The sequence below is a fragment of the Anser brachyrhynchus genome, assembly GCF_964034855.1.
Source record: "Anser brachyrhynchus genome assembly, chromosome: 5".
Taxonomy (NCBI): domain Eukaryota; kingdom Metazoa; phylum Chordata; class Aves; order Anseriformes; family Anatidae; genus Anser; species Anser brachyrhynchus.
The window spans coordinates 51,153,000-51,169,222 of NC_137699.1; the positions used below are offsets into that span (position 1 = coordinate 51,153,000).

The 16,223-nt window shown below is 39.4% G+C and overlaps 1 protein-coding gene across 5 annotated transcripts in view; it reads right to left on the bottom strand.

Annotated features, from left to right (window-relative positions):
• SYNE3 (spectrin repeat containing nuclear envelope family member 3) overlaps positions 1–16,223 on the bottom strand; it is a 65,220-nt gene that overhangs the window by 22,160 nt on the left and 26,837 nt on the right. For all 5 annotated transcript variants that reach the window (XM_080594271.1, XM_080594273.1, XM_080594274.1 and 2 more), the window contains exons 5-17: positions 12,926–13,087; positions 11,799–12,143; positions 10,456–10,592; positions 8,308–8,455; positions 7,357–7,539; positions 6,949–7,092; positions 6,004–6,138; positions 4,871–5,032; positions 4,002–4,165; positions 2,946–3,069; positions 2,612–2,767; positions 1,856–2,005; positions 466–504 (exon numbers count right to left, since the gene is read on the bottom strand). In XM_080594271.1, the coding sequence (XP_080450397.1) occupies positions 466–504; positions 1,856–2,005; positions 2,612–2,767; positions 2,946–3,069; positions 4,002–4,165; positions 4,871–5,032; positions 6,004–6,138; positions 6,949–7,092; positions 7,357–7,539; positions 8,308–8,455; positions 10,456–10,592; positions 11,799–12,143; positions 12,926–13,087 (2,049 nt within the window). The remainder of the gene's footprint in view (positions 1–465; positions 505–1,855; positions 2,006–2,611; positions 2,768–2,945; positions 3,070–4,001; positions 4,166–4,870; positions 5,033–6,003; positions 6,139–6,948; positions 7,093–7,356; positions 7,540–8,307; positions 8,456–10,455; positions 10,593–11,798; positions 12,144–12,925; positions 13,088–16,223) is intronic.

Below are 16,223 nucleotides of genomic sequence, written 5' to 3' on the forward strand. Positions count from 1 at the left end.
CCAAAAGAAACTCTTCACAGGAGGAATTTTGCTGCTTAGAGTAAGGATTTAGTCTAATAACATTAGGCAAATCTCTTTACTTTCTGTTTTTCTTGCATTAGTAAGAAAGTCAGCTCAATGATCCAAAGTAATTTTTCTGAAGTGTCTAAAGGAATCAGAAGTCCCATTTTCAAGGTTATTTAGTCACTTGGTCCCTAAATCCTTTGGAGAGAGATATTAAGTGTTCCTTAGTATCTTTTGAAAAATGAATTAAGTTCATATAGCATAGCATATAGGAGATGGACTCTATGGATAAAGGAAAAAATAAAAAATAAAAAAAAAAGAGAAAACTTCCTTTTTTTAAGAGACATTCCTGAAATTATTTGATTATTAAGAATCTTGCAAAAAAATAAGTTAAAATTATTATCTGTGAAATGTCTGATAAAATATATTTTTTTTTAGTTTAATGATAAGAAACTCTCATACCTTTCTGGATCTGTCTGGTTCTTCCAAAGATCTCATACTCTGTTAAAAAAAAAAAAAAAAGGAAAAAAAAAGTGTGAACTTAAGATCCCAGTGGAGCCTATAAATGAGTATTCACCTTACACGGGATGTTTCTTTAAATTCATGGTCATCTGGATAGAGTGAACCAGCAGGTGATTTTTTTTTTAATGACCTTTTTAACACATATTAGGCAGAAAGCTAAAATGCTTTCAGGTTCTTGACTATTTGAATCAGATGAAATGCTCTCCTACCAATAAGTTTGATTTTACTGACACCTATTGACTATACTTATACTTACATGAGGGTTTGTTCAAAAAAAGCATTACACATTATAATCAGTGGCAATGAATTCTAAGAAATATGCTTTTGATTAACAGAGGTCATGAATACCTTCTGTGAACTTTAAAGGATTTTTGTTTTAAATAATTTCTGGATTTGAAACCAAGGTTTCCTGAAGCAGAAAATTTGCTGGGGTTTCAATTTTTTCAGGTGTTCACGTTCTGTATAGAAAGTGCCAAATGCACAACTGGAAAGTCAAGTACTCTGATGAAGGTACTTTGAACAGACAATGTTAAGTTAGAAAAAACACTTAATAATTATGTATGTTTATGCTAAGAACATGGGAATACCTTTAGTATGACTCACAATATCTTACATATTGGGATGAATTTTGCCATCCTTAGTATGTCTTAAATGTAATAACTCTATAAAGTCTTTAAACATTTGGTTCACACATTAAAATATACTGCATTTGTCCTTTAAAAATACCTGTCCTTATCCCATTCTACATCCTTAGCTCATGAAGACAGTTTCAAAAGGGACATAGATAGGACAAGGTCCTCCTGTGCATTGTTACTTTCTGAGTTAGTTCAGTCAGTGGCTATTCTGATCACCGTCTTCTAGTAGGAGAGATGCAAATAATGAACAGTAAATATATTCTTACCACAGGAACTGTTCAAAAAATAATTCAAGAGAACACGCTGCATAGAGAAAGGGCAAAAATGCTAGAAATCCATTTGCCCAGAACAAGGTATATAACCAAAATACTCACATGCAAAAACCTCACCATCCCCAATTGTGTGCATTTTTGACAATGGCCAATTACTGTTCTGTTTGGAACCTTCCACTTTAAGAAATATTCTGAGCATTGCTTATAAAGTGAAAAAAACTAGTGTGCAACTTTTATTTTAATACAAGAAGGTTCATGCTTATGTTTATAAATACATAGCTATATTTGTTCTGTCTTTTATGGCATTTACTAAGGAAGGTTTTAATTAAGCACACATAAGTGTACAGCTGAATTGGAACTAGCAATTTGCAGCAAACTGAATGAGCGAAGGCAGAGATCAGCAAATTGAGTGCTGTCACCTACCGGCAAACTCATGTACTCTTTCAGTTGAGATTTGTAAAGCATCCATCGGTAACGCAGGTCCTCCAGACCTTCAGAGTCGCCAATGGCAGGGTAAAGATGAAGAAGGTCCTCAAAGTGACGCTGACCATCAGGCACACGAGCCTGCAGTTCCTGCAGGCAAAGACAAAGTTACACCAGTAACTCGGAATTCAAGAAGATCTTACTTTTTAAATCTAACACTTTAAAAATCAGTGGTACTAAATCAAACTACTGGGTATTCTGGAACAGCATGTTTATTTCTATCCTTGTTTTGTTTGTTTGTTTGTTTGTTTGTTTTGTTTTGTTTGTTTGTTTTGGCTTGAATTAATGGTCCACTCATCTGCAGGACCCCTGCAGCTTTGGATATTTTTGTTTCATTTCTTACAGCATGTTTTGTTAGTTCATTCAAACAAATTTAAAACAGTAATGTCAAATACCAAACCCTGATTTTAAATCAGCTTCTTTTAATGAACATCTTTGCTGTACCACGCTAGAAATGTTCAGTCCAACATCTACAGGCCAGGCTGCTCCTTTCCCTTCTACCACTTTGGCTGTGGCAGATCTTTCTTATTAAGAGCAAAATACTTGTCCTAAAGTCCTGAGCTTACTAGTTTCTCTGTAACACTGGAGTCTCCTAACGCAGGAAGCGTAAGTTTTTTTGTTTGTTTGTTTGTTTTTCATTTTTTTAAGATTCTTTATGGAGATGCTTTTATTTCAATCTCTGTCTGGAAAACTAACCTCCAGTTTGCTATGGCGTGCCTTGATTTTCTCTGTGGAAGATGAAGTCGTAGCAAGAATTTTGGACAGTTTGTCGTTTTCTCCTTGTAACCACTCTTCAAAGTCATATAGGAGGTGAAGGGGGCTACTTATATTTTGTCCTTTTCTTATCCTCTCCTAGGTTACAGAACAACAGCAACAAAAAAAATCCATTACTGTTAAGTCAGATGTTTCTTCTGAAGGCCTGATTGCAAGATCTCAACCTCCAAGCTTATAACCCATAGTATCAAATGAAGCCAATGAAATTGTTCTTGTGAAACTGATAATAAAGGCAGACTCAAACTCCCCCTCTCACCTGCTTATGGTTGGGATCTAAAAGATGGAATGCAGGTCCAGAGATGTGTCTGCTGTCCACAAATGCTATTTTCTTCTTCTTCTTATCAGCCACTGGTCTATTTAACTGCCACCTTTTGAGAAGACTTGAAAACACAAAATCAAATGTATCAGTGCAGTGAGACATCTAACAGTGAGATGCACACATTTTGACTGGGGTATGGGGGACGTCTCTAGTGAAATAACACTATTACAATTTATTAATATTACAGTTATTTCCAACATCTTTTTAACAAAATAAGATAGGATTGTCTCAAAGCAGCACCAGTCCTCTAGTTCTAAATTGTCATTTGAGTGTTTTGTTTTCCTTCACTGGGTGGAGTGAGTGTCCAAAAAATATACTTCCTTGACAATACATCTCCCAGTCTGGAAACAGCAAGAAGTAAAATTAGGCCTTCCTCAATTTAGGTCATTTTTATGCTTATCCTGTCACTACGTATGAATACACACACACACTCACAAGTAGCACAGTATTAAATTTTAATACGGACTAACAGGCCTGAACAGCAGTTTGACATTGCACCGTGAGGGCAAAATAAATAAGTCCACATTTGCCAGCTAAGGGAGGGCTTTAGCTCTGCTTGGACTCCTGCAGGTTTGCAAAAGTCACAAGCTGTCACAGACATAGTCTCCTTTGAGGTATCTCTGGACCAGACAGCAAAGTGAATGGGCATGTGAGGAACAACAGCAGAAATCACCCAGTCTATGTCCTATTTCCTTGGACATGGACTGCTGGACAAGGGTGAGCCGGACCCTAAGGAGGCACTGCCTGCTCCAAGCATGAAAAAAGGCAGCTTCAGAGACTACTCTGGTCCTTGGATTTTCTAAAATGATTTTCTTCAAAGTTGTGATTTCCAACTTACAAACAGTGAAATAAAATCTTATCCTGCTTCCCAGCACTGTGACATAGTTGTTCACTTTTACAGCACAGAGCATAAGGCACCAAGTATTTCTGGTCATACAGCAGTGAGGAGCAGACCCTTGAAGGGACTTGAGGAAAACATACACGAACACTTACCCAGTTGCCATTTCTTTCAGTGATCTCCAAGACTCCTTCAGCTGATCCAGCTCAGCCTGGACATAGGCGGTCTCCTCTGGGGAAGACTTCTCCATGACCAGCTGGCCATGAGCTTCTACAAGGTGCAGCTGGATCTCCTTATCTGGAAACTCTGCTAGCCATCTCTGAAACGCACAGCCCTTACAGTTACTTCTAGGTATCCTGGGTAAAGCAGAGGCTATGTCAGACTGAAGGCCATGTTCAGTCCAGGACTATGCTGGTTCTGTTGGCACTAGCTAGAACATACCTAGCGGGAAAAAAGATATTCTGAGGATTCTTGCAAAAAGCCAACATAAGTCAAAGAGCTGATGGCAAAACTTAAAGGGCCTAAGCTGTCAGTGCATCCCTTCTGTAGACTTCCCTTGAGATATTTTAGTTTCCCATATGAAGATAAAGGCTGCCAGCTAAGGTAAGCTGGCAGAGTGAGTCTAGCATGCAAAATACTGCTACATAGGGAAAAAAAAAAAAAAAAGCAACTGTGGAATTGCTTGGTTCAACACAGTATAAGGATAGGTAACATGGTAATGTTCAATGTATTGATGCATACATACAGACAAAGATAGGTATAACATTTCAAAACCACTAGTCCTTTGATAAAAATTTATCCATTTCTACAGTTGTCTATTTCTCACTGTTCTTGTCTTGTACCTAGTTCCATCTCCCACAGCACGGGGCAAAGCAGGGAGGCAGCAGCAGCAAAAGTTATCTCAGGAAGAACAAACATCACCACTCTCCTCAGCTTAGAGCCCCTGGCTATAAAACCCCTTCTCATAATGCCTGAATATTACTTATTCACTTTGCAGCATCTTACACTAAAATGCCTTTCTCACCTCGAGGTCTGCCATCCTGCTCTCAGTGATCTGCTTTCCATCAGCACCTTGGTAGGAGCTGATCTTCTCTGTGGTTGCTGTGATCCACTGCTCGAGGTCAGAGAGTTTGTCATTAAATGCCCAGTGCTTCTGAACATGCTCTTCAGTCTGCTGGATCATCAGCTGCAAATGATAAAAATATGTCAGCAATAGAACACAGACAAAAAGCACTTTTACTGCTAGATCTAATGCTGTGAGTGCTAACACAGAATCTCATGGGCAGAAAGGACACAAACAGCTGTTAACGAGACACAAAAAGCTTTTAGTATCAGTTACGTAGAAGACACCTAAAAGCTCGTGCAGACCTGAATTCAACCACATGGGGGCATTAAGCACTAGCATAGCTCCTTTTTTTTCAGCTGAAACAGAATAAAGGATACGATTTTTTTTTATACCTCAATCATTATTAAATACACCTTTTACTATTTGAAACAGAAATGACTGTATATACTTTTTTTTTCTTTTTCCCTCAAAAGTCCAGTTCAATGATAAATGAAATATTCAGATTGAAACTAAAATTCAACAGTGCATATTAGGGTAACACTTTATTACACGTAATTTTACGGTGCTCTGCATAACTAAGGTAATTTCATAAGCTCTTCTGAGCCTGTTTGGAAAGGTCATTTTATAACTACATTTACAAGCTACAGAAAGTCTCAGGTCAAAGCTAGTACTTGTGAAAGTGCAACACTTATCAACTTTCAGGTCACAAAGCTACACAAGAAAAAACAGTTGGTTTAGTACTACAGCTCTGTCTAGGAATCCATGAACAAGTCCAAGCACCTCCATGATAATGTAACTATCAGATCTATTTGTCAGAAATCTCAGACCCGCTCCAGAAATAATTTATCTATATAAAAAATACACGTGGAAGGTAGTCTGTGCCAAAGGGAAATTACATTACAGATAACCAGAGAATCCTAGAAGAGTTATCAAAGTCATAAGAATGTAGTGCTTTCTTCACCTGAAATGAAAATATCTGTCTTTCATAGTTTATAATCTCATATGCTCAAAGATTTTATGTATTTATTTCTTTATTTTAAATGGGGCAACTGGTAACTCCTCCTGCAACCAAAAACTCTTCTGTACGTTACCTCCAGTGATCTCTTCAGGGCCTGAGCATCAGATAAAAGTTGATTCATTTCATGCCTGTGTGTCGTGTTTGACTGAACCAGCTTCTCTACCTCTTCCATTTGAATTGCAAGCTCTGCCAGGTCATCTTGGATCATCTGCAGTGGAAAAGACAGACTGTGTAAAGGCTATGTGCTAGATGTGGTGTGGCCCTTTACCAAACATTCACTAAAGGAAATTTCAGTTGAGAGTGTGAAGGAACCAAAAACAAAAACAAAAAAAGGCATTAAGAAAATTAATTGTTTGTTTGATGTCTAGAAGTAAATAGTTCTGAAAGAAATGGTTGGATGTTCTTACATGTCGCCTCTTGATAACAAAGACAACAAGATGCTGAGAAGCTGCCAGAAGACACATAATACAATCAGGTAAGTACTGACAACTTTACAGTCACCAAAGGTGAAATGGCATAGTATATCTGAATCACCATAGGTCACCATGGCCAAAAGGAAGATTGATGCTCCCTCTCTTTTCCCTTTCAACTCTTCTCTCCCCTTTCCCAGCTATCTAGTCCCACTGAGCATGTTGGACCCTTTGCTGAACCAGTTCAAAACATTAAACAGATGGAAAATTATAATATTTTTTGCAATGGTTATTATTTTCCCTATCTTAGCCAGCTGAATTAGCACTTGGTGTAAATCGGGCAAGTGTCAAAGCTGTGAGAAGGTAAACAGCAGGAAGAAGTGATGTGAAGGGAGGTGAGACAATGAAAACTCCCTGCTTACGAAGGGAGTTAGATTGGTTCAGTTTATCTTAGTTTCATTCTCAGTGGTTAGCAGCAGGATACATTCTCTTTGGTGAAAAACATAGCTCAATTTACGGGAAACAGTCCTGAATTTCTAACACTAATAAAACATGACCAGGAGCACAATTAACTGAGGATATCATGGTCAAGCATTGCTGTAAAGTACCTGGAGTCTCTGGAGTTGTGTCTTTTTACCCAAGAGGTTTGTCTGTGGTTCATTCTCCAGATCTAATTTGGCTTTGATGGCAGATAATTTCTTCTGCAACGGTGCAAAACCAGCATCGAAGTCCTTATGTTGCAATATCAAATTCTAGGAGGAGAAAGAAGAAAAAAAATCAGCATTCAGTGTACATCCCTTGGCATTATCTTTGTTAATGTCCATTTCATACGTAGAACAAATACTATGCCACACTATGCAACAGGCCATAAATTTATTTGAATATTTGATTAGCCTAGGAAAATAGATTGGGCACAACTGGTTCATACTAAATTTATTTCTATAAAGCTGGCTTAGTAAAAAATTGATCATCATCTTTGTCACAGGCAAAGTCTGCATATGGGCTTTGAAGCTCACCTGGAGTTTGCTTTTGGTTTGTAACAGACTTTTGTGTAGTATTTCTCTCTCCTTTGAAGCTTCAGCTACTTCTGCTAGGAAAGATTTAGCTTTTTCCTCACCAAGGATATTGTTTAGCAAATCTTTCTTCAGCTGTAATGTCATCAACTTTTCTTTGAACTGGGAGCTTTCAGCTAGAGCAACCTAAAGGAAAAACAATTTTTCCAGTGGAATCATAATAAACAAACAAACAAAAAAATAATAACATAACTGTATTATTCTCACACAAGTCACACAACCAAAGCAGTATGACAAATTCAGGTAAAAACAGCATGCTGGGCCGACAAGGGGTAACAGAAGGTACCTGGACAGTGCCCAGTTAAAGGAAAAGTCTTCCTGATAATGTTAGAAGCACCAGGGCTGCATCCATTTTGTGAACAGAAATAGAGGAAAGCTGAACTATGGAAAGAGTTGTCTGTGCAGAGGAGAGGCCTAAACAACCAACAGAAAGGACAGCTTGAATGCTCATCCCAAGGGTAAACTCCATCCCTGTTCACAGACACATCTATGCTGGAGATTACAGGGATGACAAAGTAACAAACGCACCTTTCCGGGTGCATGCAGAAATCATGCATTTTAATCCCACAACTACATTACTACATGCTCATTACAGAGTCCACAGACTTCCTGTCCAGGGAGATTTGGGTTAAGGCTAAACAGTATTATCAACATTGTTAAAGATACCTAGCACTTCAGTCTATTCAGTTGACAACTCCAATTAACCAGGGAAGGGCAGAAAGTAAGACATTTTGCTACAGCTCGAGTTGAACTCTGTGCTGTGGGGTTTCATATCATACAGGAAAGACCCTTCCAGCTGCTGCTGGTTGGCAGCTGTACACAGGCAGCTGCTGGCATAGCTTGGACAAATACATACCAAGTATCAGTTTCCGAATTTAGTAACAGGTTTACTACCTCAATCTGAGCCAGCAACGGCTCTGGAGACTTCAGGAGCATCTGGACGGAAGGCTTCCATTGTTCAAAATCTTGCAGGGGATTTTGGAAAAGTTTCCTCAGTTGAGTTTCCGTGTCGGTACTCATTTTAGATGTCTTCCCTCTAACACTGCAAGGATAAAGTGACAAAAAAAAAATTACAAAAAAATCCAAGTCCAAATATCCCATTCATCGAGGTATGAATTAACACAGTCTTTGGGTGTAAACCATAAGCTACACAAAAGCCTCAGCCTTTTTTACTGCCTGAGCCTGGTGTTACATACTGACAGCTGTTCTGTCAATCAGAAAGGTCTGACAAAACTTCATTTAGATGCCCCAAGACACATTTTTCTTTTGTACAACTGTGTATTAGGAACTACTTTGTGTTTTTAGCAGTCGGTCATTTCTCCTTGTATGCCATCTTTCTTGGCTGATATCAACAGCACGATTTACCAAATTATATTACCAGAGCAGTCTCATTGACTTTTTGGAGGAACAAGCCAAGAGTATCTAGAATTTAACTGCAGTTGTCTGTAGTTTTACATGTAAAAATTGTATTAAGAAAACTGTGATCACCCTAACTTACTTATAACAAAAGGAAAATACATAATCATTTTTTGTCTTCAGATCTAGATTTTTAAAATTTTGCAGAACCACATTTGCAGAATCTCTTGTATTTATATACATTTATATATATGATTCTGGAAAAATATAAATATATATATATGTATACACATACCTACCTACCTCTGTGTGCGTGTATGTGCGTATATATATAAAACTAAATCGGCACACATTTATTTAGTATCCAGGCTTCTCTTACAAAGGCTTATCCAAGATACAGCTGAGTAACAAGGCCTAGCAGAGACACACCCCATGCAGCTGCCTCCTGTTTTTCTAAGCTTTCCTGACTTCCCAGTTTTCTGAGTCCTGTTTGACATGGCAGAATGCAGCCCAAACTGCGTGTGCATATGGGAACCATATCCCGAGAATTCACGGGATAAGTAGTCAAGAACAATGCCACAGGCTTCCAAGGTAATCATGATTAATTCTGCCTGTCCATAAAATCAGAGAGAATAATCTTACTCGTGTCACCGGGACGTCACAAAGCTAAACAAAGACAAGTTTGCAGAAGCTGAAAGCTCCGCAAAAGGAAAGCACTGACATTACATGTCCCTTGCCATTTGCTCTGCTGCCCCTGCCAGGCTCAGCGTGAAGCTGCCAGACTTTGCGAAGAAGCTTTGGAAAGAAGCTGGAGAAAGAGCAGCTGCCATTTTCTACTCAGACGCAAGTTCTGCTTTCTCTGCTTTTTTTTTGACATCATCTACTTGCTAGTTTTTAAACTGAAATCCTTTTCCATAACCCTCCCAGCTAGGCAGCATACTCTGCACTGGACAGAGGAAAATAAGCTTGTATACAGTTAAAAAATACCACGAAACGACAAAAACTGACCTTTCTTTTCCCTCAAAAAAATGATCCTTTCTTCTAGTTTGCAAAATTTGCTGCAGCTTCTTTACTTCCTGATTCCAGGCAGCCTGGAAACGGAAACACTGAAGTCTAGGGAGAGGCTAAACTTTCAGAGTTTCCAAACCAAGGCAAGTTGAAAACAGGAATCATGCATGCATGCAGCCAGGAGAAGGGGAATAAACTCTGCCAAGTAATTGCTAAGGCCGATGAGTCATCACAGCAGACTCAAAAAGGAAGGGCCATAATTCTTCTGAACCGTTTACTACTACAGCTCCTGTCCTGATTTTCTAGTTGCTGTCATGAAAGGCAAGCAAAGTACATGAATTATTATTATACAAGACTAAGAAGATCAAATTAGCTGCCAACAATCTAATTTTCTTCGAACCGTATACAACATCAATGACACAAGATCACTGCCTGAAAACTTCCAGAAACCTACAACTCCTAGCAAATGGCTAAAATTACAGGCTTACTGAAATGTGGAGGCAGATGTAATTAGGAAAAAAAGAAAAAAGAAAAAAGAAAAAAAAAGGAAAAAAAACCCACTTTTTTTCCACCTGTCACCTACAATTATATGGCTTCTTTCTTTTTTACTAGGCTCCTCTCAATCCCTTCAATGCCTGAGAGATTGCTCCCCCCCTCCAGAGTCAGACTTCTCTCTACCTTTGATAGTCCCGTATGGCAGAGACAACACTCTCAGCGTGTGGCTGCACATCTTGGGAAAACTGTAGCAGATCCTTAAGCTGAGCCTTCAGCCTCTCAATCTTCGACTCTTCTGCAGCCAGAACTGCTCTTGTTGCCTTAATCACAAAAATAACAAACAGGTCACACCATATGTACTGTCTGGAACATGAAATGAAGTGCTAAGGCTGCCTCTCAAGGTATTCACATTGCTAACCAAAACTCCCCCTTCTGATGCCTTTATTCCTGGCTGTAATGAATATGAAATTTGATAAAGTAAAAAATATTCTCAGGAACTGTTTTGTTCCTGCAGGTGCTCTCTGCTCTCCTCACTCTCTGCCCCACTGCCTACCCTCTGGGATCTGATCTGCAGGGTTTGCTGTTTGAACAGTGAATCACAGCTAGACCCAGTTTCAGTTCACTGATTGCACTATATAACAAGATGCATATCTGGAATAATCTTAACCACCTCTGTTTGCAGGAACAGATCTTTCTGAAACATCCATAAATATAGAGCTTAATTCTATGCTGATGTAAGGAAACTAAAACAACAAAAAAATGTAGCTGTAATTGGATCAAACTGATCTGTATTTAGTGGATTTTTTTTTTATGTATAATTTTCCCCATCTAGTCCTGCTGACTTCTAGACATATGAATAGCTACGGAAAGTATTTTGGAAAGAGATGATACATGCAAAACCAACCTTTTAAGAGGAAATGACTGGTAAAGATTCTTATGTACTTTATGTGCAAATAACTTTTTGCACTCCTTTTTCCAACAGATTGATTTTGCTGTAAATACTGGATTATTACAAATGTAGGATTTATTTTAAAAAATAGATGTGTTTGATGGTAGGGGAATACATGTACCCACCTTACACAGATGAAGGATATAACATAAAAATGGCCTTCCAAAAACCCCCAAAGTATGTGTACTTGTAGGGACACATTTGTATGTATATGAACGAATGTATATATTTGTATATGCAGTGAGGCATTATTTTTCCTACTTCTTTATAAGTAGAGCAAATTGTGTTGTTTGTTCTGTATTGTTCTCCTTTTGCATATTTTCCCTATGAACTCAAAATGCAAAACTCCAAATCATCTTCCAGTCCTCCTCCCCACTGTGAAGACTGAGATAAAGGTTAGGGTAGTTGATTCCATGGTTGGTATTCACACTTTTGTCAGTCTGTTTCATATACACTACTACTCTTTCCTTATCACCTGTAAACAATGGCACAGGCAGCTGGATGTGACTATGTGTGTTCAATCTATGACTGCATTTGATACCTTCTGTTGTTAAGCATTCGAAGGACAGCAACTTACATTGCATTTTCTCCACTGAGCTACAAACTCATCTTCAGTCTTTTCCCTTTCCCCAGTGTTCAGTTCATTTTCTAGTTTCTCTAGGTCTCTTTTGAATTCCTGGATATCTGCTTCTAATTGTCTGGCTTGGGACTTGTAGGCACTTTCTGACTGTTGGATCTTGAGCAATCTTTCCTCCTCCTCACTGCTCAGCAGTTTCAACTTCTCCAAGGCTTTTTTCAGCTCTTCGAGTTCATCCTTCATTCTCTCAGCTCCCAATGGGGAGGTATTCTGAATCACCTCTGCACATTGATTTTCAAGGTTTTTCCATTTCTTCCCACCACTCTTGATGGCTTTGGTAATTTCCTGCAGAAAGAAGTTACATAAACATTAGCTGTAGGAATTGGAAACTAGGGAAAAGGTGAAAGCAGTAGGAAAACTAGACCACTTCTCCTAGTTGTACATATTTTCTTCTTCACTTCTTATTTCAAGTTTGGTATGCTTTTTTTCAAGAGACCAGAAGCCCGGGTTGGTCATCTGACTGCCTTCTGAGTAATACTACCTGCCATAATTCTGAAAATATTGGCTTGATTTTCAGAAGTGCTTGTCATCTGAGGTCCCTGATGGAGAAAACAGGAGCTGCAGGCAAAAAAAATCTATGAGATTTAAAGCTGAACAGTTTAAGCCGTGGTATTAAAATATTAAAAACTGTTCTCAAAACTGTTGTTTTTATCACCAGCTCTAAACGCTCAAGACCTGTGTGCCCTCAGGCTCTATTTGGAACATATTTACCAAATATAATTTCACTTAAAAGTTTAAAAGGGCAAGCTGCTCAAAGAATCACATAATTGTGGAAGAGCTGGCTTTAAGGAAAACAAAACAAAACAACAAACACGACCACAAAACAACAAACAAACAAACAAACAAACAAAAAAAAACCAGCCTGCAACTCCTGATACCATCAGGAGAACCATATATACTAATGATTTTCAGACCTGCAATAACTCTTCACCAACATTACAACAACTACCACCTTATTTTGTTTGTGTAATTCTATTCTTAAGTACATCCTTGTGGTTTGAGAAACATATAAAGGTATGGAGAACACACAGTCCTGCTTCATTGTCAGAACTATTTCATTTAAGGACCTTCAGTGCCTTTAGCTTGTCCTCTGCTGAAGACTTGGTTGCTTCCCCAATGCAGCAGTTTAATCTTTCTGTCACACCATTCAGCCACGATTGAAACTGGTTGACGTTAGTGCTGTACCGCTCGTGCTCGTTGGTTATCTTTTCAAGCAGTTTCACTCTACTCTGTAACAAGAGACATCAGAAGCAGTGAGGACGGTGCTTATCTGGCTCTTTTTCCTTTAAACTGTAACGCAGAATTTATAAACAAGAGCCCCTTTCCATGAACCCCGATAGCACTTGGCCTGCAGAGGAATTCATGGTTCATCTCAAACAGCAGGACACGAGGGTGCATAAAGGCTTGTCCCAGTTGTCCTGCAGGGTCTCACTGCCTTGTCCCCCCGCAGACAAACTGCAAGGTCTTCTCTGGTGATCTCCTAGCCTCCCCTTTCCAAAACTTCCGATTCTCTCATTAGAAAAAGAGAAGAGACAGAAGTCCATTTCTGGTTTGGACTTTGGGGGACAAGCAGAAATGATCCTCATGCCAGTTAAAAATAAAGTTGAGCACACAACACATTAACTTTATTGATCTGTCAAAATGAGAATAAGAGAAATTGTGCTATAGGCACACAAATTATTTCAGTGATCATTATTTAAACAGGCTGCAAAGAAAGTGTCCATCACCTTCAAAATAATCCTAGAAATCATGTAGCCCAGGAATATAATAATATAATATAATATAACAATATTATTTATTTATTTATTTATTTATTTATTTTCCCCCACTGTTTGCAGATCACAAACCATGCTCTGGTGCTAGTGCAGAGCCTGGAAGAAAAATTAAGTCTATGGGAAGCAGGCTTGATTTTCTCCATGTATCCAGAAAACAATAATCCCCGAACTTAGCGGGGCCTGCACTTCAGGAGTTGCTCCCCACTGATCCAGCCTGGCACCACTCACAGGGCAGAATCACATCGCTCAGTCTATCCTTCCTTGTCAGCTGAGGTTTTGTGTTTGCCGAAGGATATTTTACATGAATCATAAGCAATCTTGTTCTGTTGTTTCACTAATATAATATCCAACCAAGTACTATTTCCTACAAATCAGATTGATTTTTTCTTGCCCTTCAGCAGTTGGCGTGAAATGCAATTGTGTTACGCTATGGGGAAAAAAAAAGCCCTCTGTGGAATACACTTGGTGCTTGTAGCAGCACCCTTGACAGGCTGTGCTGTCATCGACAGTAGGGTGAGTTTCATTTTGTGTAATATGGAATTCGGAGTGGTGGTCCCACTGGGCCTTCGCCCTTAACCTTGGGACAGGTTACGGCCACGGCGCAGCACCAAGCTGCCACTCTGCAGGTGGCAGCACAGCTCTCTTTTCCACGCTGACTTCTCACCTCTGCTGACTTATGCAAGCACAGGTGTGGGTGACAGACCAAAAAGCAGAATTATGACTACAGACTTCTGTGGCTGAGATGTATCCAGCAAAACTCTGCACCTGTTTGCTGTGTCCCCTTGCCTTGATTCTCAAGTCTGCAGAGGTGCATGGAGGTTAAACTTTGGCCTGAGTTAGGCACCTGAGGAGTGCAATCGTTATAGTGGTGTGTTGGGTCCAAACATCAAACTGAAGTACGTGAGCCCAAGTTTATTGTTTCCAGGGAATTAGGCTAATGTAGATAGAAGCCCCAAAGGGAATGAACCAGAATAACAAAGCAGAGCTATTATTAAACTCAAAGGCCTGGTGATAACATATAGAGGGTTAAAAGGGAAGTAGAAATGACCCACCCTGGCATAGGCTATTCAGTCAAAACAAAGAAGTGCATGGTCCATAAGGAAGAGATGACACATACGTGGACAGACTGTGCTAGCTGTCAAGCAAAAGGCTAACAAAAACTGGCTGAGGTCCCCCTACCAAGATGTTAGGCAGGTAAATAATGGGGAAAATGATGGGAAAACTAACATCACTTGCTTCTGTTAGATTAGCTGTTTGGGGAGTAGGGCAGCGTTAAACTCCATCTCCACATACTTGGTTAACGTGAGGAGATATATTCAGCAAGGACTTGGCCCTGGAAAGAATGAGAGCATGGCAGGAAGAGAATGGGTCCACCATGGGCTGCAAGAGGAAGAAATGTGTCTGGGCAGGATCCGCTCAGCCCTGGGTATTCACAGAGGGTGGATGGAGCCATAGGAAACACTTTCCCCTAAGGTCCCCTTACAGCCAGCAAAGGCAACCAAGCCTCCTCTGGAAGGCAATTTAGAGCATATAAAGGAAGTTCCTGCTCTAAATCCCTCTCCCAAACTGAGTACAGAAAGCTCCTGTAACCTCTCCTGCTGCTTTCAGTCTTAGTAGCTCTGAGGTACAAGAGAGCTGGCATTATAAATATCTAGGCTTGAGTTAAAAGAGACAACATGGATAAAAAGCAGTGTGTTCAGACATATTTGATATATTTGACTAACTACCTTTTCTTATCATCTTCAGTCATAATTTATGCTAAATCCCACAACCATCTACATCTGCATATTGATATTTTATCGGGCAAGGGAAAGCACTTAGGGAATGGCTGCCATATCTAAAAATATCCCTGTTGATGTAATTAAAAGAAAATGATGACGTTCTAAAATTTGGAAATAAGGGCACATATTAGCACTACGAGGAGGAAAAAAAAAAAAAAAATGTTTACTCATACCAGAGAAGCAAAGCAATGTCACAAGAAAACCATTAAACTGTTTAATAATCTCTGTCCAAGAGCTTGTATTCGATAGGGCTGGACAACTGCACGAGATCTAAAAATGCTCTTCAACACAAGTGTAATCTACAGATCCCAGGATTCCTCCTGTGGCAGGCAGCTCAGGCATTCAGCTGGCATCTGCAATTCACATTTAGCCTGGCCTCTCATCACGTGAGGGGCTGAAACAATCCCCTTACAACTCCTGCATCTCTTTCATTCATTCCTCTCTCCCGGTGGAAGAGGTGGCAGGGCTTCCTTAACTATTGTTCTGCTTTCCAACATGCCTTTAATCTTGGCATTACCTAATGGACTCCACATTTACCTCAGCTGCAAAATCCGAGTCTTCCCAACCCCTTTCTTTATTTCATACCTCCTGAAAGGGATTTTTAGCTGGATTTTCTCACCCCATCTTTCTGTGAAATGTGGTATTTGTAACCAATGCCAAAGAAAAGCTTTTTTCTGGCTGGAGACATAAAAACATATTTTATGTACTGTGAGACACTTCCTGATCTCATTTACACCAGCATGTTTCCAAGTCAGTCAGAGAAATTACATTATGTAAAACCAGTCTCAGAGAGGTCACATTCAGGCTTT